Genomic DNA, 23,106 nt, shown 5'->3' with positions numbered 1-23,106 from the left:
ATTTAAAATTTATATTGAGAAAAACATATGTATTTTCAGTATTGCTGTAGACAAGCATCTACATAAAATTGTTAAATTGATTGTTCTTTTATATCAAACAACTTTTATAATACTCATTTTTATTGTTATAATAGTTTATAAATTTTAGGGAATATGACAAAAAAGATATTGTAGGTATTGAAGGGGGGTCTCTGGGAGGAGTTGGGGTACAAAAGGGAAACAAGAATGTGATTTAATTCTATTTACTTAAAATATGTTTTTAAATGTTAACAAATTCAGATAAATTGAAATCATGTAACTTTTCTCATCATAATGCAATAAAAGTTAAACAACCATTTGTAATGGCAACAGTATTGAATACACTCTTCTGGCTTCTGTGGGCACCAGGCATGCATGTAGTATATATACATACATGTAAGCAACAACACTCATACAAATAAAAATAAAAAAAAAGGAAATCTAAAAACTCTTTACAATTTGTACCATACATTACATGTAGTTTCCTTTCTAAATGTGCTCATCCATACACTAGCAAATTAGTCATCTGAAAACGACCCATGAAAAGTGTCTGTGCTCTTGTTTTCTTTTCTGTGTTTAACATTTTTTTTTTTTTTTTTTTTGGCCAAGGTGATTTAAAATTTGGTATTTGGTTCTCTAAAAGTTGCCAGTCAGTTTAGTCTCCTCCCTCCTCCTCCTCCTCTTCTTCCTCTTCCTTCTCCTCTTTCTTCTTCACAATTCATGAAGGTTTAATCCCATATAATTGGTGGCAAAGATCCTAAAAGTTTCATTAAATGTTGAACTTAAAAAATTATTCTGCTGGGCGGTGGTGGCTCACGCCTTTAATCCCAGCACTTGGGAGGCAGAGGCAGGCGGATTTCTGAGTTCGAGGCCAGCCTGGTCTACAGAGTGAGTTCCAGGACAGCCAGGGCTACACAGAGAAACCCTGTCTCGAAAAAAAAATTATCCAAAGAAAGTGGGTGGTTGATGCTCAGGGACCCTTACTCTACACGAACGAGTCAAATTCTAACTGTGTAAAACATAGGTAGCCTTGTCATGGAGCAAAAGAAGTTCCTTCACACAGGCACAAATAGTACTGTGAAATGAACTGCTTTATGATGCACAGAAGAAGTTTCTTTGTTATTATAAAGCTAATGAGCCTGCATTTTGGCAGAAAAGTGCCCCAATTGCAATTTATGACAATGCAGTGATTAAATTTCTCATCCATCTCCCCAGGATTTCCAGTAGCTATTTAGCTGTAAATGTCATGATTTCATTTTAGGGTAAGGTGACATTTCCTTAGATTTCAGTTAAAACATTACTGTGTGTTGTATGCCATGCATATGCAGGGGCTTCTGGAGACAAGAAGATGGTATCATATGTTCTGGAGCTAGAGTTACAGATGGTTGTAAAATGGTCAGTGTGAGCTGAGAATGGAATTTGGGTTCTTTGGAAGAACAGCATGCTCTTAACCACTGAGCCATCCATCTAGACCCTGAAATAACATTTTGTTAAACAGTGGACTGTGTGTGTGTGTGCGTGTGTGTGTGTGCTTGCACACAAGCACACACACACACACACACACACACACACACACACACACACGCCCCCCCCACAGAACATCAGTCATGCAGTTATACTGTCCAGTGGTATACGCACATTTTATTTATTTATTTATTTTTATTTTTTTGATTTTTGAGACAGGGTTTCTCTGTGTAGCCCTGGCTGTCCTGGAACTTACTCTGTAGACCAGGCTGGCCTCGAACCCAGAAATCTGCCTGCCTCTGCCTCCCAAGTGCTGGGATTAAAGGTGTGCGCCACTACCACCTGGCTACATTTATGCATATTAATCAGAGATATTGTACGTAATGTCAATGAAGTAAACTCACACACATTAAGGATAGTTACTGGCGTGCAACTCGTTTACCTGCTTCAAGGTCTGTTTTACTTTCAGGTGCAGCATCCTTAGAGCCATGTCATGCTGTTGCCTTTCAGTGTCTTCAGGATAAAGCTCATCTCTTCCTGGTAACTGTATAGTCACCCTTTCACCTTCTCCCTTCTCTTTTTTTTCTTTTAATGCAACTCTGAGGTTAAATACACGTATCTTAAAATTCATTTTTTAAAGAACAAAATGTCCTTTACTTCATTATTCTAACAAGTCAATATCCCTGCCTATCCTAATCAAATTTCTGTGTTTCAATACTTTTTCTTGATGTCATGCTTTCAATCTCTCACTTTAATCTTTTCCAGGGCTCATGTATATTGAGAGGGCAATACCAAAGAAAAGTTTTCTTGACTGGTAAGTTTCTGTTAAGAGAAACTCTGTAGCTATTTTGGAAAAGCCACTTTGAAACTAAGCAGTGATTTGACAAATTAAAAATGACTGTTTGTATATAATTTTATACATAATCCCCTAATAAAAACAGGTAATATAAAGTTAATTCCTAAAAGTTATTGTTTGCAAACATTTATGAGGTTAACTAGAAATACATTTTTTAAAAGATTTATTTATTATTATATCTAAGTACACTGTAGTTGTCTTCAGCCATAGCAGAAGAGAGCATCAGATCTCATTACGGATGGTTGTGAGCCATCATGTGGTTGCTGGGATTTGAACTCAGGCTCTTTGGAAGAACAGTCAGTGCTCTTAACAGCTGAGCCATCTCTCCAGTCCCAGAAATAAAATTTTATTTTTATATAACATTACACGTATCCCTCAAACAATTTACAATGTGAGAGAGCCCCTTCTGAAGCTTTCAAACAATGGGTATGCTCATTACTAGATTTCAAGGCAAGATTAGGGAGCTTATGTTATTATTTACTAATGCTTTCAATTAACCTTATTATAATAAGCAATTTAAAAATCAATAAAAGTTCAATTGATTCAGTAATAAAAAGTATCCCTTCTTTCAACATAGAAAGCTGTTTATTTTATCATTGAGAGAGATGCATTGAATAAATTAATTGGTTATGTACTGTATTTAGTACAGTTTAAGAACAATGATGCTGGGCCTGGAGAAATGACTCAGTGGTTAGGAATGCTGGCTGCTCTTACAGAGGATCTGGGTAGGTTCCCGGCACTCAGTGGCGGCTCACAACTGTCTGTAACTTCCAGGAGATTCAATGTCCTCCTGTGGCCTCTCTGCCTGCACATATAGTATGCATACATACATGAGGGCCAGTGTTCAGACACATGAAAAAAAAAAAAAAGTATAGCTGGGCGTATTACTTAGCATTGTGTGCTGGCTGCACACAGATAAAGCTTAGTCTCCAACACCAGAAATAAGAAAATAAAGAGGACAGCTGCATAGCTTCTAAAACTTCTGTTTGAAAAAAATAAGTGCTTCTTACACTGTGGTGGGATTGTAAATTAATACAGCTTTTGTGAGGACAACTTAGACATATGGATCAAAGTCTTCTTTATATTTCTATTTATTTTTATTTTCTGAGACAATGTCTTGCCCTATATAGCCAAGGGTGGAACTCACTATGTAGTCCAAGCTGGCCTTCACCTTCTGGTCACCCTTCTGACTCGGCTTCCTCAGGGATGAGATTATGGATGTGAGCCATCACCCTCATCCACTCACTTATTGACTATAGTCATTTTTAAAGAAGCTTCTATACTATCAGACAATCATTCTATGTTGAAAAATTAATAAAAATAAATAATTAAAACCACAGAAAACATCCTATAAACAGTTTTCCTGGAATAAGAATAACTTGCCTTTCTAGTGAGAAATCACCCCATATGCTTAGAGATGAAGGGAAGACCTTGTCTGTCTCTGGCTAATGCCCAAGGAAAAGTCAGCCTTGAACAGAAGATTTTACTAACTTATGCACCTTAGGCTTATGCAGTGCACAGACAACAACATCTTTAATTTTCCTTTAAGTCCTGGCCTTGCGTTACACTTTGGACAATTTAGACAGAGACAGGAGGCTGCAAATCTGGCCATGTGGGCAAATGGGAGGTTTACATAGGAAAGATACTGCAAGAATTCTTTCTTAAGTACACCAGTGTTGTTCTATTTTGAATGGTTGTTACAAGGGTCATCTTGCAGAATTATGTTTTTCCTAAGAAAGGCACAAAGGAACTTAAAGGCAGACTAGAACTTGATGACAATTGTGACCCTACCACAGCACCCTTGAACATGTTCTTAGGGGATGGGCACAATGGATGGTCAACCCTGGTGAACAAACATTTATGTCCAATGATCATACATTTTGTTTATTTATAACAGGCCTGGTTGGCAGATTACTTATCTTTGGGATGTTTTGGGGGGACAGTGCTCCTTTAGCTAAATTCACCTTTTTAAATGCCTCTTAAGCAAACCTATTAACTAATCCTTTATACTATCAGTTCTCTTACCTTGAGTTTCTTCTACACCAGTCCTTAAAAAAACAAAAAAAACAAAAAAACAAAAAAAAAAAAAACCAAAACAGACAAACAAACAAACATAAAAAGCACTGCCAGATTCTCACTGCTGAGCATGTAACGAGACTATGCAGTAGGCACCAGTATACAACTAATTGTAGGGGCAACAACCTGTTATAGCACGTGCGAGGATTTCACCCTTCATAAGACTAGGAAGTTTTCTCCTGTTCAAAGCCTCACAGGGGTAACATAGTGGAGGCTTCCCACTCCAAGCCTCTGCATTCTAACCTTGATCTCACTGGCTCCGTCTTCAGCACCCCTCCTTCTGCTACACTGCCTTGCATGGTTCCAGTTTGTCTTGAGAGTAGCTCACAAGGCTCATTTTCCATTTTTGTTTGCTGTATGTTAGAACACCGGTCTGTCTTTATAAGAGAGACAGTGGTCAGTTTTTTTTTTAAAAATTGAAAATAGATTTTTTTCATACAATATATTCTGATCATGGTTTATCGCCCTCCCCCCAGCTCCTCCCCATCAATCCAATTCCACACCATCTTTCTCTTTCTCTTTAGAAAATAAACAAGCACATGTGGACCCAGCTTCTGGACAGGGTCTACCTGTCCTGGGACAGAGGACCATGACAACCGGTCACATAGCATAAAAACCCGGAGTTCTCCAAGCTAATGATGTATCTAGATAGGCCCCAAATGTTCATCCACTGAGCTTCCCTTCTTGGGCAAGCCTTCCAGAGAGGTATTTAATCCTTGGTTCACTCTGAGTAAGATGTATGCTACATCCATACCTGCCATAAATAAAGCAGTTTGGACAATCTCCTTCATCAAGGATTGCCTGGTAGGGGGAACTTCATTGTACAGAGCCACTCCTAAATTTCCCAGAGAAGATCTTCTCTCTTCCAACCCCTCTGATACTCTCTGCCCTCACTCGAAACCAGACCTGATTCTATCCCTTCCCAGGCTCAGCCATCCCGTTCCTGACTGGTGTGTAAGGGAAGCATGGTCTTGTGGACCACTGTTCTCAACTCAAGGTCCCCAGCAGTGTGTAGTACACAGGAGATTGAGAACCACAGCATCTGTCCCAGACCTCACTGTTTCTCATCAGAGAAAACATGGGCTGAGACCCCTACCACGGACTGACTGCATTCTGCCTTCTCTCAGCTGGTCTGACACCCTGGCAGGGAGGCAGATGTTCAGGAACCCATACTTGACATTGCTTGGATGACCAAGAAGCTGAGGGACCTAGTGTAAAATCGAACACTACTGTTCTAAAGACAAACAAACGAACCAACCAACCAACCAACCAACACTCAAAACATAACAATAAAATGACTCCTAATGACACTCTGTTATATTTGTAGGTCTACACCATGCTCAGCCATTATCAGAGAAGCTTCCCCCTGCAGCAGATGGGAATAATTAGAGCCCCATAGCTAGACAATGCACAGAGAGTGAGAGACCTTGGAACACATATCTTAAGATTATCCCTGAGAAGCTGTTTGTTTTCTAATGAAAGTTAGGAAAGAAGTGGATTCAGATGAGAAGAGAAGTGGGGAGGAACTAGGAGGAATGGAAGGAGGGGAAACTGTAATCAGGATATATTATGTGAGAAAAAAACTATTTTTAATAAAAGGAAGAAAAAAAGCTGTTTGTATAGCAGTCCAGCATCCTGGTAATGAGGGTCAGGCAACTCACCGTTTTGTGAGGATGACTCAAATGGCTGAGTTTGGTCATCAGCATCTTCCATAGCATTCATTTCTCCTCTGACCTGTAAAACAAACTATACTAGGTCACAGTATTCTCATACAGCAGGGGAGTTGTACAGCTGAAAAAGAATGCATCTAAGCAGAAATGTGGGTGCCCCTGAAAAGGGCTGATGTTTGTCCAAGAGTAGCTTTATCAATGGCTTCTGGCTCTAATCTCTCTTTCTAATCAAATGTCTTTACATAACAGAAGATTCTATATGCTTTTCCCCCTTCCTTTTTTGTGTTCCGTGTATTAGCGTTTTGCCTATATGTATGTCTATGCATACAGATTAAAAACCACATAAGGCATAGAGACTGCAGTGACTCTAGCTATCAGAAAAAACAAAAAAGAATGAATAAAGAACTAGTCACTCCAGGTCTTGAGGTCTGATCTTCTGTTCATTTGCTGTCTGGAATTTGACTCCCTTCTGCTGGATGGGCAACGGACCCCTGTGCTAGCAGGCAAGGCCAAGCAGCATCTGCTCGCCCCACCTGCTGCTTTGTCTCTTTTCCATCTTGTGGTCCATGGATTTCTCGTACCTGAGCTGGTAACTGAAATGACAGTGGTACGCACTCTGAGGTGTCTCCCTGAGTTCCCTCGTCCTCTTCCAAGGTTTCCTCTGCTGTCCTCGGCAAATGGAGATCCCTACAGGAGCATGACCTCTCTCATTGGGCACACCCTGGCTGTTAACACTGTGACGATGTTCACTGAGTACTGCATGTAGCGAAGCTAGAATCTTGTTGCAGTGGGGCCTTTGTTGGTGGTGTTCAGCTTGGCTTTATTTAGCAGTGTTCATTCCTTTCCAGATCTCACTATCGGTGGACTCTGAAGGTGGACTGTAGACCACCCTGAAGTGGTTGAGGTCTGTGGTATTTCTATTCTCGTCAGTTGGCTCTCCATCTGAAACTGAAAGTTCGCGGCCACCACACCTTTTTCTCTTACAGAGCAAAGCAACCTTCTGAGTTGATTCTTCCTAGTGGTCAAGATGCATCTCCCTCTGTGTCATTCCTCTTCGTGAAGCCATTTTTTTTTTATCTAACACAAAGTATTCTGTTTCCTAAGTCTTCCCTGCTGTGACTTTCTTGTCTGTACAGCTGGATATGGCCTCTGTGAGGCCACACAGGCTACCACTTCCTGCACAGTACCCATGGGACCAGACTTGAGGTGGGCAGTGAGTGGTTGTCTCTGTGAGGCCACACAGGCTACCACTTCCTGCACAATGCCCATGGAACCAGATTTGAGGTGGGCAGTGGGTGGTTGCCAGGTTACGGTGATGCTGATGGGCAGCTTTGAGGCTATGGCTCCTCTCAGAGTGATGAGCCCTAGGCTGCTACTACCCACTGTATGGGGATGACCTGGACTCTGTGGGGGTGTGCTCTGTTCCTGCTACCAAAATCTGGTTTTGATTTTTACAATACCTTGTGCTTTTGCTTCGATTTTTTCTTTGCAGACCTGAAAAAGAAGAACATAGAAGAATCCTTTCAGACAAAAACAAACAAAGAACAACAACAACAAAAAAACAAATAACACTTTCTTTTTGTATAATGTCTCTTCAGTTGCCATTAATTCCTCTTGGTCATGAAGCTTGCAGGCAGTTTACAGTCATTTTCTATTAGGCATTTGAGTGTAAATGGAAAGTTGCTTTATTTCCAGAAAAACTAACCATTCTACTCCCTCCCTTCATGGGGAATTTACAGTTTTTACCTTCCTTTATTCGGATCTGTGTCATTTAAACTCCAAGAATCCTTCACTGGCAGGATATCACTAGCCACTGACTCAGACTCCTCAGATGTCAGTTCATTTACAAAATCTCTAGACCACTCTTTATGTTTTCTTTTCTTTTCTTCTTTTATATTCAAGCCAGAACTACTAATTTAAAAAAAAAAAACAGAAAACAATATGTTCTAATAATTCTATGGACTAAGGTTATAAAAACATTATAAAACCCAAGTCTTCCCCATTTTACTTCACTTATTAATATAAAGAAAGTTAGAAAGTAGCAGCTAAAATGAGGAAATGGATAGTCTCTGCCTAAAACACACCCTGATGCAGTGCTCCATGCAAAGGCTGGCACAGGAAAACCCTGGCCTTAGTGCAAGGAAGGGTTTCCAGGGGACTCTACTATAGAAGATGAGCTCAGCAGGAAACACTGAAAAATGTTCAGCATCCTGTCCATCAGGAAAATGCAAATCAAAATTACGTGAAGATTTTGACTTCCAAAAAAACATAAAAAAAAAAAGAAAAACATAAAAAAGCTGGGCGGTGGTGGTGCATGCCTTTGATCCCAGCACTTGGGAGGCAGAGGCAGGTGAATTTCTGAGTTCGAGGCCAGCCTGGTCTACAGAGTGAGTTACAGGACAGCCAGGGTTATGCAGAGAAACCTTGTCTTGAGAAACAAACAAACAAACAAATGAAAAATTTCAGCTTAACCAAGTCAGAATGGCCAAGATTAATAAAACAAATGACAGCCGGTGTTAGTGAGGGTGTGGAGAAAGGGGACCATTCATCCATTGCTGGTCAGAGTGCCAACTTGGACAGTGACTATGGAGATCAGTGCAGTAGTTCCAAAAAAATCTGAAAAATTAATCTACCTCAAGATCCAGCTACACCACGTTGGGCACATACCCAAAGAACTCTACATCCTACCACAGAGACACGTACTCAACCATGTTCATTGCTGTTCTATTTATAATAGTCAGAAATTGGAAACAGCTTAAATGTTTGACGAATGGATAGCAAACATGTGCTACATTTAAACAGTGGAATATTACTCAGCTGTTAAAAATTTATGAAATTTCAGGTAGGTGGATGGAACTAGAAACGATCCTGAGTGAGGTCACTCAGGCCCAGTCACTCTTAAGAATGTGGATATTACTTTTTAGACAAACTTTAGATATGTGTGTTTCATTTAGAGTAAGCACAGAGGTCAGTTAGCTTGTAAGGGACCAGGAGGGAGGAGAGACTTGTTCAAGGAAGGGAAATAAAAAGATATTATTGTAAAAGGATACAGGGGAAACCAGATAGTATTGTAAAAGGATACAGGGGAAACCAGACTAGAGAGTTAAATGGGATGAGAGGACGAGGTAAAGGAGGGACTGTGGGAGGGACGACTAACAGTTGGGACATTTTGAAAAGTCATAGGGAAACCTACTACTGTAGAAGATCATATATGTATATATGACATCTTATTATACAATAAAGATTATAATAAATATAACATATAATACATAATATAATAATATGCAGATGGAATTTAAATGGAGCTAGCATAAAATGGGGAGATAATGTCTCAACTAAACATTGTATGTTACCAAATAAGACCCCCAATACCAGAATGGGTTACATATTTTTGAGTCATTGGCCAAAGGCATCCCATACACCCCTCCAAACATCACAGCCTATTTATTGGTAATGTTATTGGTTACTCTCACATCCTGAGAGTAAAACCTTATTGCTGACATCACATACTTATGTCATTGAATATGGAGCAATTAAGCTGGTGCTCTAGTAACAGCTTCACCCTTCCTGATGAGCACTCATGGTGCTGGAAGGTTCCGTAAGGCCACCAAGGACAAGAGTAATCATCGGCTTCACTCAGCTACAAACTCAGCAAGTTACAGTAGCAACCTGCCTGCTAGATATATCCATGGGTACAATAGTGGCCCCCATGTTACGGGAGTAACCAAACACTTTAAAACGTATACAACTCAAAATAAGAATATGATGATTTTCCGAAACTGAAACGATTTGACCAATTTCATGGATTTTTTTTTTACCTTAGTATTTAAACCTATTATAAAGTACTGGATTTATCCCCATCCCATTGCATCCCTTTAATTTATTTATTTTATGTGTATGAATATTTTGTCTGCATAAATGTGCTAGCAAATCAAGTCGCTTTCTTCCATGGTTCAGGTGTTCCAAGTATCCGAACAAAATTATCTTAAGATAGACCATTAAAAAATGCTCTAGATACGATTTAATTGTGAAGTAACTCATAGTATACTACAGATCTAAACTAATTTTGCATGCACACCCATTCACATATACACACACACAGACGTGTGTGTATGTGTGTATGGTGTGTGTATTGTCACTGTAGCCCAGGCTGACCTCAAACTCATGGCTTCTGGATTCAGTTGAATGTTAAGATTATAGGTATAAACTGCTACATCCAGATTATCTCACTTACAAAAATGTCTTCATACTGTAACATTTTATGGCTATGATAATTTCCTTCATTAATAAGTATTTATATTACCTATAACTTTATGTGATAATTATATAAAATATCCTTAACCTACTTATGTATATACATATAAATCATTTAGATGAATATCCCTATTATATATTCTTCATGTATTCATTACATTATATTAAATATATTTACTAGTTTTTGTTATATGTAGTTATATAACAAATATCCTTAACACATTTAAAGGTTTTTTGTTTTTACATTTATTTTGTTTGCACCTGTGTGTGTGTGTGTCCAAGTGCCATAGTGGTTGTCACTTGGGCCCTTTTTATCACTCAGGGCCCAGAAATTGAAAGTTATCATGCTCAGTTGCAAGCATCTCTGCCCTCTTGCATGCCTCTTAAAGCAAGCTTGAGTGAGTTTTATCAGTCACAAGTTCCTGTCCCACAAAGATGACCCCTTTCTGGGACAAGTCAAATTGTTAACCTGAGTGTGGTAGATCGCACCTGTAAGTGCAGCACTTTGGAGGTTGATATAGAAGAACTTCTACAAACTAGAAGCCAATATGGGCTGCAGATAATATGGACCCTGTCTCAGTTTTAAAATAAAGTGGAGTTTTAAGGTTAAAAGCATGATATATAGGAAAATTTAAATACATATTACATTCAAAATTATCCCCCATTTCATTTTAACAACAGTGACACTTATCTTTTTTTATATCTTCCAATCATAATTATTACTTTTAGACAAAAATACCAATGTAATTAGAAAAATTATATTATTGTTTTTAAACTCAATGCCTAGATATCTCAAGAAGTAAAGTTTTTTAATCACAAATATTAGCCTAAATTAGAATTTTATAGAAGAAAAATAATATCACCACGTTCTGACCCATCCTGTTCTTTGCTGTCTACACTGGGAGACTGCTGGGCTCCAGGCTTCCCATTCATCCGGGTTAGAGGAGATCGGAGGTCACTGTGGTCAAGAGGAGCTTCTCCCAGGTTCTCTGATGCGGCCCATTCACTCCATTCCTGCTTCTGTCCTTCTTCAATCTTTAATGAAAGGTTGAGACAAAGTGTAACTGCAAACTTTTCAAAGATTAACATTAGTTGTTTTCTTTGGTTTTATCACCCAACTCTTAGTTTCAAGTAGTGGAATAGGAGTGCTGAGTGGATAGCATGGGATTCTGGAAGACAAGCGCCTCTCAGGCAGCAGGAGCAATGATCGATCAATCTCATCAGCCTTTCTGCCTTCTCTGAGTCAGAGGATCGCCAAAAATGCTTCAGAGTGATTCACTCAATAGTCTTAAGGGCATGGCTTGTTTTATGTATAAGTGCCTTTTAATTTTAATTTTATTTTAGTTTCAGCTTTTGGTTTTATTGCCCTCTCCAATTGTTAGTCCAGGCAGATGATCAACTTTCCAAGGCCTAACTCCACACACACACACACACACACACACACACACACACACACACACACACACATACACACACACACCCACACACACCCTCCCCACTCTCAGGCAGTTATCCATCAGATGACCCTTTCAGATTTCTCCCCAATCCCATCTTCAAAAAAGATTTTTCTTGTACCTTATTCACTTAACAATTGCCAATTAGTCTCCTCTCAGCAAAGTGTAGGTTCCATATGCAGCTTGTCCACTCTTACTGGCCTTTCTCAGCATGTGGCATAATTGAGTACTATGTAGTTATTTGACTAATTGGTAAGGCCCTGTAAGCCAGTTCATGCAGGTTAAGATTTAAGGGTCTATGAGGGGGAAGTGATCAGCCTTATTGGAAGGGGAGTGGTTCAAAGACACCACCTAGGCAAATGCCAATGCTTTTGAAAGTGAAATATGGAAGAGCCAGAAACAAGCGGGCTTCTGAGCACCAGAATCAAAGGTTTGTTTCATTCTGCATGTGGAACATCTAAGCAGAGGGGCTGGAGACATGGCTCAGTGGCTAAGAGCACGTGCTGAGGGAAAGTGTTTGGTTCCTAGCACTCACAATTGTGAGCTTGTAAGCACTTCCAGGGGATCTGATGCCCTCTGCTGGCCTCTGTAGGCACTTAATCTAATGGTTTATCTTCCCAAGCTGCCAAATCTAGCATTGGGGTTTTCACTCCTAATGAAACCATCGTTTGAAATCGCTTTCCACCAATTTTGCACATTCTGCAAAGAGATTCTTTGATCCTGTATTTAGTCAGTCCCTATAAAAATAACGGGACTGGGAAAAATCTGTCTAGATTCCCTTTCTGCCCTGGTGTGGTGCATATTTTCTGCACACTTACTTCATTTTTACAGCTGGGTAGGTCCTAAATATAGAGTTAATGATATCAGAAGTTAAATTATATCTCAATCATTACAGCCATTTATTTGGGATCAGGCATCAGCCAGACAGCGTGAGAAGTCTTAACATCCTGCTTGTGATTGGATATAGAGCTATCTTTTGCATTCATATCTTAACACTTGACCCAAAATTCCTCAGCACTGACCACCTGACTCACGACAAGGTCTTCATGGAGTTGGCATAGAACAGCATCTCCTGGGAGCATGTGTCCCTCTCTTCCAGTTCTTTGTTTGCATCCCTCTTGGCTCTGCATCTGCCCTTTCTCTGCTGCGCCTTTGCTGGAGAGATGGAAGTCAGTTGTGTCCCCTGCCTGCGGGATCAATTGAAGTTGAATTTTAGCTTTTCCCTGGACTGCTTTTCTGGCATTTAATATCTGCATTCATATGGCTGGCTGTGAATCTTTCTTTGCCTTCAGGTGCCCAAGTAACTCTTTCTGCCATGAGGCACAGAGCTCTCCCCTGCCTCTTCTGTCAAACCTTCACAATCGACAGTGCTTCCTCAGGTGGACGGTGAAGTATACTTTATTACTTATGTTAAGAAGATTAGTTTTTTATCCTTTACAGTTTTTTGTATAGATGTATATGTCTCCGTGTGGGTGTGTTATGTGCACATGAGTATAGATGCTAAGGAGTTCAAGGAAGGGTGTCGGAGTCTAGGAGCTAGGGTCAGGTGGTTTTGAGCTGCCTGATGCTGGGAACTAAACTAAGGTGGGTTTTCTGGAAGAGCAGTATGTGCTCTTAAGCACTGAGCCAGGTCTCCATGCCCAACCTAACCTTTTGGATAGCAAACTGTATGATATACAGTTCAACAAGTTTGGGTCAGATAAATTACCTGATATTGTTATTGGATTAATCAGAGAAACAAACATAGAAAGTACGACTTTTACAAAGTTGTTTAATGCCTCTTTGGGTGAGGAGAGGCATACACTACTACTACTTTTGAACACATCTCTCGATTTGTATTTATCTTTACAAACCAATGTACCCCAGAACTTCAGCTTTCTCCTTTGGAATCATCTGCCAAGAGTTTGGTTAGGGAGCATTGGAGTTATGTGAAAAGCTGGAATTCCAAGAGTCTTCAAACTTTCTCAAGCATCATTAAATCAGAGAAGACAGTGTTAGTCGTCAACTCAAGCAGGAGTCATTACACACCGGATGCTGGTCATCTTCATTTCTGGAGAGTTCTTGGTGCTTTTCCTCTGACGTCAATTCTAAACATGGTTCTGCTGAGAAACGATTATATATGATTAAAGTTAATTACTTAAAACAGTAAAAGCAATAGGTATTATAAAAATTGATAGAAAATAATAACTGATAGATTTTTTTCTCATTTTCCAAATTAAGGATTTTTAGCTGAATGTAGGCAATGCTCCTTATCATCCAAAAATTGGGAAATAATTCTAATTATTCACAATTTTAACAGTTTTGGAGAGACACTAGATTCCACAAGCTCTCTACATGAAGAAACTTAATCTCAAAAGAGTTAAAATATGATACAAAAATACATAGTCACATTAAACCTTGGTTTTTTTTTAAAGATTTATTTATCGTTATATGTAAGAAGATTGTAGATGTCTTTAGACACACCAGAAGAGGGCGTCAGATCTCATTATGGATGGTTGTGAGCCACCATGTGGGTTGCTGGGATTTGAACTCAGGACCTTTGAAAGAGCAGTCAATGCTCTTACCCACTGAGCCATCTCTCCGGCCCTAAACCTTGTTCTTTACTGTAACAATAACATAACTAGCCTAATCAAAATGCTCACAAGTGATTTCCAACACTCCGGTTCCTTTCACACATTCACTAGTGAACAAACACTCTGTTCTTACATCTGATATGCTTTTGTCTAGTATTCAAAACTTCTTTTCTTTTAAATTTGGCATGGAATATAAAGGTGTGCTAAATATGGCTCTTTCTTTGGTGACCTGTTAGGTTTATACTGCTGTGAGAAATACCCAAAGAACCTTGGGGAGAAAAGGGTTCATTTTGTCTCACAGCTCACAGTCCATTACTGAGGAAGTCCAGGTAGAAACTCAAGGCAAGGGTCCTGCAGGCAGGAGCTGACCCAGAAGCCGTGGAGGAGGATGCTTACTGGCATTCTCAGCCTGCTTTCATAGAGAACCCAGAGCCACTTGCCCAGGGGTGGTACCACCTACAGTGGGCTGGGCTCCCCCATGCCAATCATTAAATCAAAAAAATGTCCTATAGACTTGCCAGTTGACCAGTCTGGTGGAGGCATTTTCTCAGTTGAGGGTCCCTCCTCCTAGATGGCTCTGTGTTGAGTTGACAAAAACTAATGAGCACATCTAGTTAAAGAATTGCTTCTTTCTTTGCAGCTGTCTCAGTTTCTTATCAATTCTTTATGGCATCTTTACCATTTGAGCTGAATTGGAGGAAACAGTAGGTCATCTTTGTATAAGAAGATTATTTTACTCACTAACTATTGAGTTCCAGTGAGCTGCTAGGTATGGTAATTTAAAGATTTGTAAATTCAAAGAGATGGGCAGCTTCCTAGAGTCGGACCTGATCTGAGGATGGGAGAGTAGGTGAGTCAGAGGGAAGGCAGGTGAGTGTAGGAGGTAGGGGCCTGGGAGCAGCAGTCAAGAACTACTACACGGTCTGTGTAGAGTTCAGGGATCACAGAAGAGAGTACCACCAGCATATTAGTAATGCCAGGTACCAGACAGATGGGGAGACAGCTTCTGAATGCTCGTGGAAACTGTGGCCTGTGATAATGCTGGAATTAGAGACAGACCACCCCAATGCCCTAAAGGAAGGAGAGCACATGAGTGGGGCACATGAGTCGGTGCGGATGAGAAAGGGAGCAAGCGGTGGAGACTCAGGCGATGCAGACCTGGACTGAGGGAGTTTGCAGAGGCATTTAGCTATAAAATTATCAATGTCCCACAGGAAATGCATTTTTATCAGATGGATCATGAGGAATCTGGGGCCCTGGAGCACAAGCACTGTGAATCACTTTAGGTAGAGGCCACATGAGATGTGAAGTTCACTGAGTGGGAGGCCATAGGGGTCCTTTCTTTTCCTTTTCATGTGTTCATGACTGAAGGAATTTAGTGTAGTGTTTTGATAAAACATGTTCTAAATCTACTGAGATCATACATGTAGACATGTGGCTGGGGATGTAGTCCAGAGGCACAACTTACGCTCAGCATTTGTCAGGCTCCATGTTTATTTCCAAGCATTAAAAAAACCAAGTAAGTCACTTTTATACTCAAGTAATTTTAGGATTATTTCTTCTATTGACTGCTCTAAAAAGTGATCTTGTCTAAACTATTACATGTATAAGGAAAATGCTATATTTTAGTATATGGAAATTCTATTATATATGACTGTGACTGGTTGTTTAACGGCCCCCAATTAATGTATGCATGAAGCAGAATACCTTAGTGCAGTACATCAGTGGAGTGGGTGTCCTTGTAGATTCACAACTCATTTTTTGTTCATGTGTGTGTGCATGTGTGTGTGTATATATATATGTATATATATATGTGTGTGTGTGTGTGTGTAGACAGTTTCTGTTGTTTCCATATCTAGATTCCAAATATTTGGATCTAGTGAACATATTGCTTCAGTCTACCAGATGGAAAAATGGGTGTATATAGTTCCCCCTGGTTCTCCAGGAAGCATTTCTATATTTTGGAAAAAATGAGTTTCATAATCATAACTACTCTTTCTGACTCCCTGAAAATACAAGGATTCCAAATTGAAAACATTAAGAGACTAGAACATGTAAGTCGAAACAGCTGAGTTAAGGCTTACATTTCAAAACAATTTTTTTTCTTGTGCTTCTAAATGCCTCTTTCAAACATGGATTTAAAAAAGGACATTTGAGACATTTATATCAAATCCTTCTACTACATTTGTGAGAAAAAAGAATTAGAAACAAGAAAAGAGATTTTTTTCAGCCAGTTTAATAAATCTCTCTGCAAAATAAATTTTATGTTAAAGATTACCTGGTGGAAATGCCTGCAAATCCCTGACTCCTTTTGTTTGATTAGGGACAGATTCCTCCCTTTTTCTGTTCGGCTGGATGAGATTTGAAACAAGGTGGTTAATACATATTGCATATCTAATGTGATACACATGTGTAGTAAGTAATTCAAGATAAAAGGTAAGTGTTATTACCAGCCAATGAAGATATTTCTCTGGGTTTTCTAAAATGCAAAGGGAGACATGCAATCAATTATATTTAAATACAACAATACCAGACATACATCTGAGCATTCTTATGACAAAAATAGATCTGAATGCATACTTTTGGGAAGGATTATTTTAGGTTTTTAATCATTTTCAAATTTACATATATATAATAACTATATAACTATAAGTATATATATATTGCTTAAAAAAAGAACATAGATCCAATAAAATATGCAGCTGCCATTTCACAAGTGAGATTATTCTTCTGATAACCACAGCCAAGAGAAGGGGGTACATAAACTAGTGTAGCTGTGGTGACTGATACCGTGTAGTGAACTCTAATCAGAACAAATCACGGCCTTCAGACAAGAAATGCCCAAGGTGGCAGTAGAATGTGCTAGTGTGTGTCTTGGCTGTGAAATGTGCTAGCAAGTGTCTCTGATGCCTCACATGTGCATCATGGATCTGAGCATACCGCATGTTATAGTTTTCTGTTTGACTTGTAACTTAGAAGGCAAGAAGCTTTATGCTAGTTCAGGGTAAGAATGAATTCATTTCAGACGAAAGGAGGACTTCTGAACTGGTTCCTTTCTTCATGTCTGCATTCACCACTGAGCCCGCAGAAAGTGCCTTGATTCACTCCATGCAAGACAGTGTTTAAATCACAAGTAAGAAATAGCATATGATATTTTCAACACTGAAATAAAGTTCTCAATTGGAAAAATACACCAACTTCCCCAAAGCATATATATTAATAAGTTCTTATGCTTTAAAATCAGTGCAGTATTAATAAAAGTAACAAGCATAGTATGGACAACATAACAATACCTTTTGTATTCAAAATTACTATGGTTTAACATGCCATAAAACTCCATAAAGGATTTTTTTAAGTAATGAAATTTGTTTTTTAGGGATTTTTACATGTCCAGAATGTGTTCTGAATACACACATCCTACCTCTTCTCATCCCAGGACACAACCTGTATGGCTGGACAACACTGTTTATAATGGATTTTTATGAGACAAATATCTTAATGAAAATAAGTTGTCTTTTAGAAGACCAGTTGTACTGGCTGGTTTTGTGTGTCAACTTGACACAAGCTGGAGTTATCACAGAGAAAGGAGCTTCCCTTGAGGAAATGCCTCCATGAGATTCGACTGTAAGGCATTTTCTCAATTAGTGATTTAGGAAGGAGGGCCCAGCCCATTGTGGGTGGTGCCATCCCTGGGCTGGTGGTCCTGGGTTCTGTAAGAAAATAGGCTGAGCAAGCCAGTAAGCAGCACCCCTCCATGGCCTCTGCATCAGCCTCTGCCTCCAAGTTCCTTACACTGTGTGAGTTCCTGTCTTGATTTCCTTTGGTGATGAACAGCAATGTGCAAGTGTAAGCTGAATAAACCCTTTCCTCCCCAACTTGCTTCTTGGTCATGATGTTTTGTGCAGGAATAGAAACCCTGGCTAAGACACTGGTCAATACTTGAACATTCAGAATAAACTTTATAAATAATTAGATAGAAAACCTCCTGCTTTGAGGACTGATATCTGAGATAAGAGTAAGTGGCTGAGATAGACCCCCAATAAGCGGTATCCTTCTTGATTCCAGCATTCTTTGGAGTTGCTACCATACTGAACCATCTCTTGTTAGTCATCTCAGCCTCGTCACCACCCCCAAAAGCACCCAGACAACATGGCTTCTTTGTGCCTTGTTCCCCTGAAAACTACTCCATGTCAAAACAGTTCTCTACATCCATGGGCTTGGATGTGTCCTAAAACATTTTAAAGGCATTATTATCACCACTTACTATCTACTGAGTAGTAGATTTTAGAATTATAATACTAATCTGCTATCTTATTAAGTACATATATATGTACATATATACACACATTTGTGTACACACATGACTTTATCATACACACACATGCATACACACATTTGTGTACACACACGACTTATTATCATCTCTCATTTCTCCACCTACTTTCTGACCATTCAATAGGAAACAGCTCTTGGTTATCAGTGTACATGTGTGGTCATGTTTAAGAAAGCACTCTGTCAGATCAAATGACATTTTTTTTTTTAGATATTGGAGTTCATTTTTTCATTAGATGTTTTCTTTATTTACAATATCTCCTTTCCCAGGTTCCCCTCCAAAAAAATAAAAAATAAAAAAAATAAATAAAAAAGGAAATAAAATAAACTAAAATAAAAAACCCCAAAACTAAAACAAACCCCTGTTCCCTCTCCCCTCCCCTTGCTCACCATCCCACTCCCTCCTGCTTATTAGCCCTGGCATTCCCCTACACAGGGGCATAGAACCTTCACAGGGCCAAAGGCTGCTCCTCCCATTGATGACAAACTTGGCCATCCTCTGCAATACATATGCTGCTGGAGTCACTAGTCCCCCCCATGTGTGCTCTTTGGTTGGTGTTTTAGTCTCTGGGAGCTCTGAGGGTACTAGTTAGTTCTTATTTTTGTTCGTCCTAAGGGGCTGCAAACTCTTCAGCTCCTTGGGTCCTTTCTCTAGCTCCTTCATTGGGAACCCTGTACTCAGTCCAATGGGTGGCTATGAGCCTCTACTTCTGTATTAGTAGGGGATTGTCAGAGCCTCTCAGGAGATAGCTCTATTTAGGTTGGCTTGTTCTTCCTTCAGTCTCTGCTCCATAGTTAGTCTCTGCAACTCCTTCCATGGGTATTTTGTTCCCCCTTTTAAGGAGGAATGAAGTGTCCACATTTTGGTCTTCCTTCTTCTTGAGTTTCTTGTGGTTTGTGGATTGTACTTTGAGTATTCTGAACTTCTGGGCTAATAACCACTTATCAGAGAGTGCATACCATGTGTGTTATTTTGTGATTGGGTTACCTCACTCAGGATGATATTCTCCAGATCCATCCATTTCCCTAAGAATTTCATAAATTCATTGTTTTTAATAGCTGAGTAGTACTCCATTGTGTAGATGTACCACAGTTTCTGTATCCATTCCTCTGTTGAGGGACATCTGGGTTGTTTCCAGTTTCTGGCTATCAAATGACATTTTTAATGGCACTGTTCTTACCTACTGCTTGTCCATTTACTTGTAATAGTCCATCAACACCAATGCGAATAAGTGGGAGATTCTCAGAGACACTCTGTAAAAATTAATATTAAGAATGAGTTGACAGAGCCCTTTCTGAACAGATAAATGCTGTTTCAAAAAGTATGTGACATAAAAACAAGATAAACTTATATTGAAACACAAAGTATTTTTTATAGACAATATTAATGCTCTCTAGACCAGGTGGTCTTTTATCTTCAGTGGCTCCTGACTGCCATCAACACTGTTACATATGAAATACTAATGGGTGTGCAGGCTGCTACAGGGGTAACTTCAGTAACTGGAACTCTACCTCCATTCCTCACCTCAAACCAGAGGAGATATATATATATATATATATACACATATATATGCTCACTCATATACACACATATACATATGTGTATATATTAATATATTTGATATTCTTATATATTTTATATATTGCAAATATATTCATGATATATTTATATAAACATTTCTATTTTATATAAATATAAATTTATATAAAATATATTTATAATGTATGTTTATTTATATAAATAAGTATAAAAGATATTATTTATATAAAGAGTAATAATAAATAAATAATGATATAATAAAATAAATATAATAATAAAAAGTATGTTCTTGGCTGTCCTGGTTCTAGCTCTGTAGACCAGGCTGGCCTGGAACTCAGAGACCCGCCTGTATCTGCCTGTCAATGCTGGGATATAAGGCCTGCACTACCACTGCCCAGCCAGAGAACATATTCTTAAAAAGTACACTTGCTATACTAGGGCCTGAAACACTAAACTCTTTCCACGTAATTCATCTCAGTGTTAAGTCTCATGGCATGATGAGATGCTTTTGGAGTATGTCATGGATACAAAAAGCACATTGTAAAAGCTCCTTCATTTACGTGAGCAAGAGCTTTCAGAGTATTTGTATAAGGAAAAATGGATAATCATACCAAATTAATAAAAATGATTTGTTATATTAAAATAAATGCATAAAAACCCTAAATATATTACCCAACTTTATCCCAATTGAGATATGACAATTAAAAAATATTAGGACTTAGTTACAAGACAAAGACTGATAGTGATAATCATAGGGCAACTGGCAGTTCAAGCTCATTCAAGGCACAATGAGGAGCAGATTAGATACACTCTTTTGTATAGAACGTTCTTGAATTAGGGCAGAATTGCATACAGCTGTTGGGAGGGATGGCTGAATAGTCAGGTGAGGGTCCCATGATCCTTCCCTCTCCTTCTTCCAAGAAGGAACAATGATAACAAGCCCAGATGTGATCCTGGGAGCAGGCACAGCAGAACCCTGAAGACAGTGGCAGTCTGGCTGAGAGGATAGCCCTGTAGAACAGGTCTAAAGCTTTTCTTTTTGACTATTAGGACTTTTACACATGGATACATTCAACAGAAACAAACATTCAACCATGGTAAACCCAGTGTATGCCTTCACCTCTACCATATGATTCAAAGCCAAGCTGAGTCCTTTGCACTCTCAGGCTGGGCATTTGCTCTATAAGCACAGCCTCATTACATGAATCCCATGATGTAACGGACTTGTCCTACCCATCATTAAAGTACTATCATACATGATACTGAGGAGGGTGCCAGGTGAAACATGTGGGGGATAGTTCCTGGTAAGCATGGCAGACATGAGACAGTCACCCCCTTCAGCACCAACTTCCTTTAACAATCATTTCAAATGGAACAACAGCAATAGACGATACCTCAGAATCCCAAGATGAGTCGTCGACATCCTCTTTTCCTGTAGCGAGTGTGCATGTCACGTCTGTAAAAGGGAGTTCTAGATATGTGAGCTAGAATGTACATTTATTATGAATCTCAGACATGCACATAAGCCTTGAACCCACTGTTCATATTTCTGTGAAACAGCAGTCATAAGAAAAAATAATTTCAGCGGCTTGTGGTGGTCACCAAAGAAGTGTGGACCAAGAGAAAGCTGTTAAATGGGGGTGGTGCCATTTGGATCTAGACACTTTTGTCCTTTTGTACTTGCCATATTTTCTTTCTTTATAGTTTTGAGATTGCAACATCTCGTGTCCCTCAGGATGTCCGGGGACATACAATCTTTCTGCCTCAAGCCTTTTAATTTCTGGGATTACGAGTGTTTGATTCGCTAACTTTGATTATCTTAAAATTGCACTGAAGCTTATGAATTCTTCATGGATACTGGTTCATTTCAGTTTATGTCCTCTCTCTGTTTGACAGTGTGTGAGTCGTGTTTCTATGAAACATACCTTGCTCTTCTCTAGTCTTTGACGCTGTTGCTCCTTCCTATTAAAAGCAAAAAGAGAAAGGACATCGTGAAGCTATCTATTCACTCACTAAAATAACTAAAATAAAGCAGTTGTTAGGACCTCAGCTGTTTACTGTCTTGTCAAGCATATCCTGGTGAAGCTGAGACTAGACGACAGATGCTGCGCTCTATTCAAGCTGAGGTGGAGTCATGCTAAAAAACGAGAACAGAAATGAGTCCCCCACTATTCCTGCGGCTGAAACAATTATAAGGGCCCATTGGAGGGAAGAGTCAGTTCTACCTGTAAAGGAAATGCTACAAGCACAGAGTGGTCAGTCCATCGGAGTCAGGGAAAGCACAGGGAGCTGTGACAGTCACTATTTGCTGATGATATGATAGTATACTTAAGTGACCCCAAAAATTCCACCAGAGAACTTCTAAACCTGATAAACAACTTCAGCAAAATAGCTGGATATAAAATCAACTCAAGCAAATCAGTGGCCTTCCTCTACAGAAAGGATAAACAGGCTGAGAAAGAAATTAGGGAAACAACACCCTTCACAATAGTCACAAATAATATAAAATACCGTGATGTGACTCTAACTAAGCAAGTAAAAGATCTGTTTGACAAAAACTTCAAGTCTCTGAAGAAGGAAATCGAAGAAGATCTCAGAAGATGGAAAGATCTCCCATGCTTATGGATTGGCAGGATTAATATAGTAAAAATGAACGTCTTGCTAAAGGCAGTCAATGCAATCCCCATCAAAATTCCAACTCAATTCTTCACAGACTTAGAAAGAGCAATTTGAAAATTCATCTGGAATAACAAAAAACCCAGGATAGCCAAAGCTATTCTCAACAATAAAGGAACCTCTGATGGAGTCACCATCCCAGACCTTAAGCTGTACTACAAAGCAATTGTGATAAAAACTGCATGGTATTGGT

General features: G+C 39.2%; 1 protein-coding gene across 11 annotated transcripts in view; it reads right to left on the bottom strand.

Annotated features, from left to right (window-relative positions):
* The window catches only part of LOC116102886 (ankyrin repeat domain-containing protein 26-like), an 88,883-nt gene that overhangs the window by 30,521 nt on the left and 35,256 nt on the right, over positions 1–23,106 (bottom strand). For 7 of the 11 annotated variants that reach the window (XM_031388126.1, XM_031388133.1, XM_031388127.1 and 4 more), the window contains 13 exons: positions 22,163–22,199; positions 21,632–21,693; positions 19,879–19,951; positions 16,816–16,844; positions 16,644–16,716; positions 13,821–13,894; positions 12,815–12,979; positions 11,213–11,373; positions 7,831–7,995; positions 7,545–7,578; positions 6,076–6,148; positions 4,658–4,787; positions 1,925–2,081 (listed from right to left, as the gene is read on the bottom strand). In XM_031388126.1, the coding sequence (XP_031243986.1) occupies positions 1,925–2,081; positions 4,658–4,787; positions 6,076–6,148; positions 7,545–7,578; positions 7,831–7,995; positions 11,213–11,373; positions 12,815–12,979; positions 13,821–13,894; positions 16,644–16,716; positions 16,816–16,844; positions 19,879–19,951; positions 21,632–21,693; positions 22,163–22,199 (1,233 nt within the window). The remainder of the gene's footprint in view (positions 1–1,924; positions 2,082–4,657; positions 4,788–6,075; positions 6,149–7,544; positions 7,579–7,830; positions 7,996–11,212; positions 11,374–12,814; positions 12,980–13,820; positions 13,895–16,643; positions 16,717–16,815; positions 16,845–19,878; positions 19,952–21,631; positions 21,694–22,162; positions 22,200–23,106) is intronic. The other 4 variants (XM_031388129.1, XM_031388128.1, XM_031388131.1 and 1 more) reach the window with 4 other exon arrangements.

This window comes from Mastomys coucha, unplaced genomic scaffold, assembly GCF_008632895.1.
Source record: "Mastomys coucha isolate ucsf_1 unplaced genomic scaffold, UCSF_Mcou_1 pScaffold21, whole genome shotgun sequence".
Taxonomy (NCBI): domain Eukaryota; kingdom Metazoa; phylum Chordata; class Mammalia; order Rodentia; family Muridae; genus Mastomys; species Mastomys coucha.
Note: the sequence above shows the minus strand (reverse complement) of the source record. Positions and strands in the feature narration are given on the sequence as shown.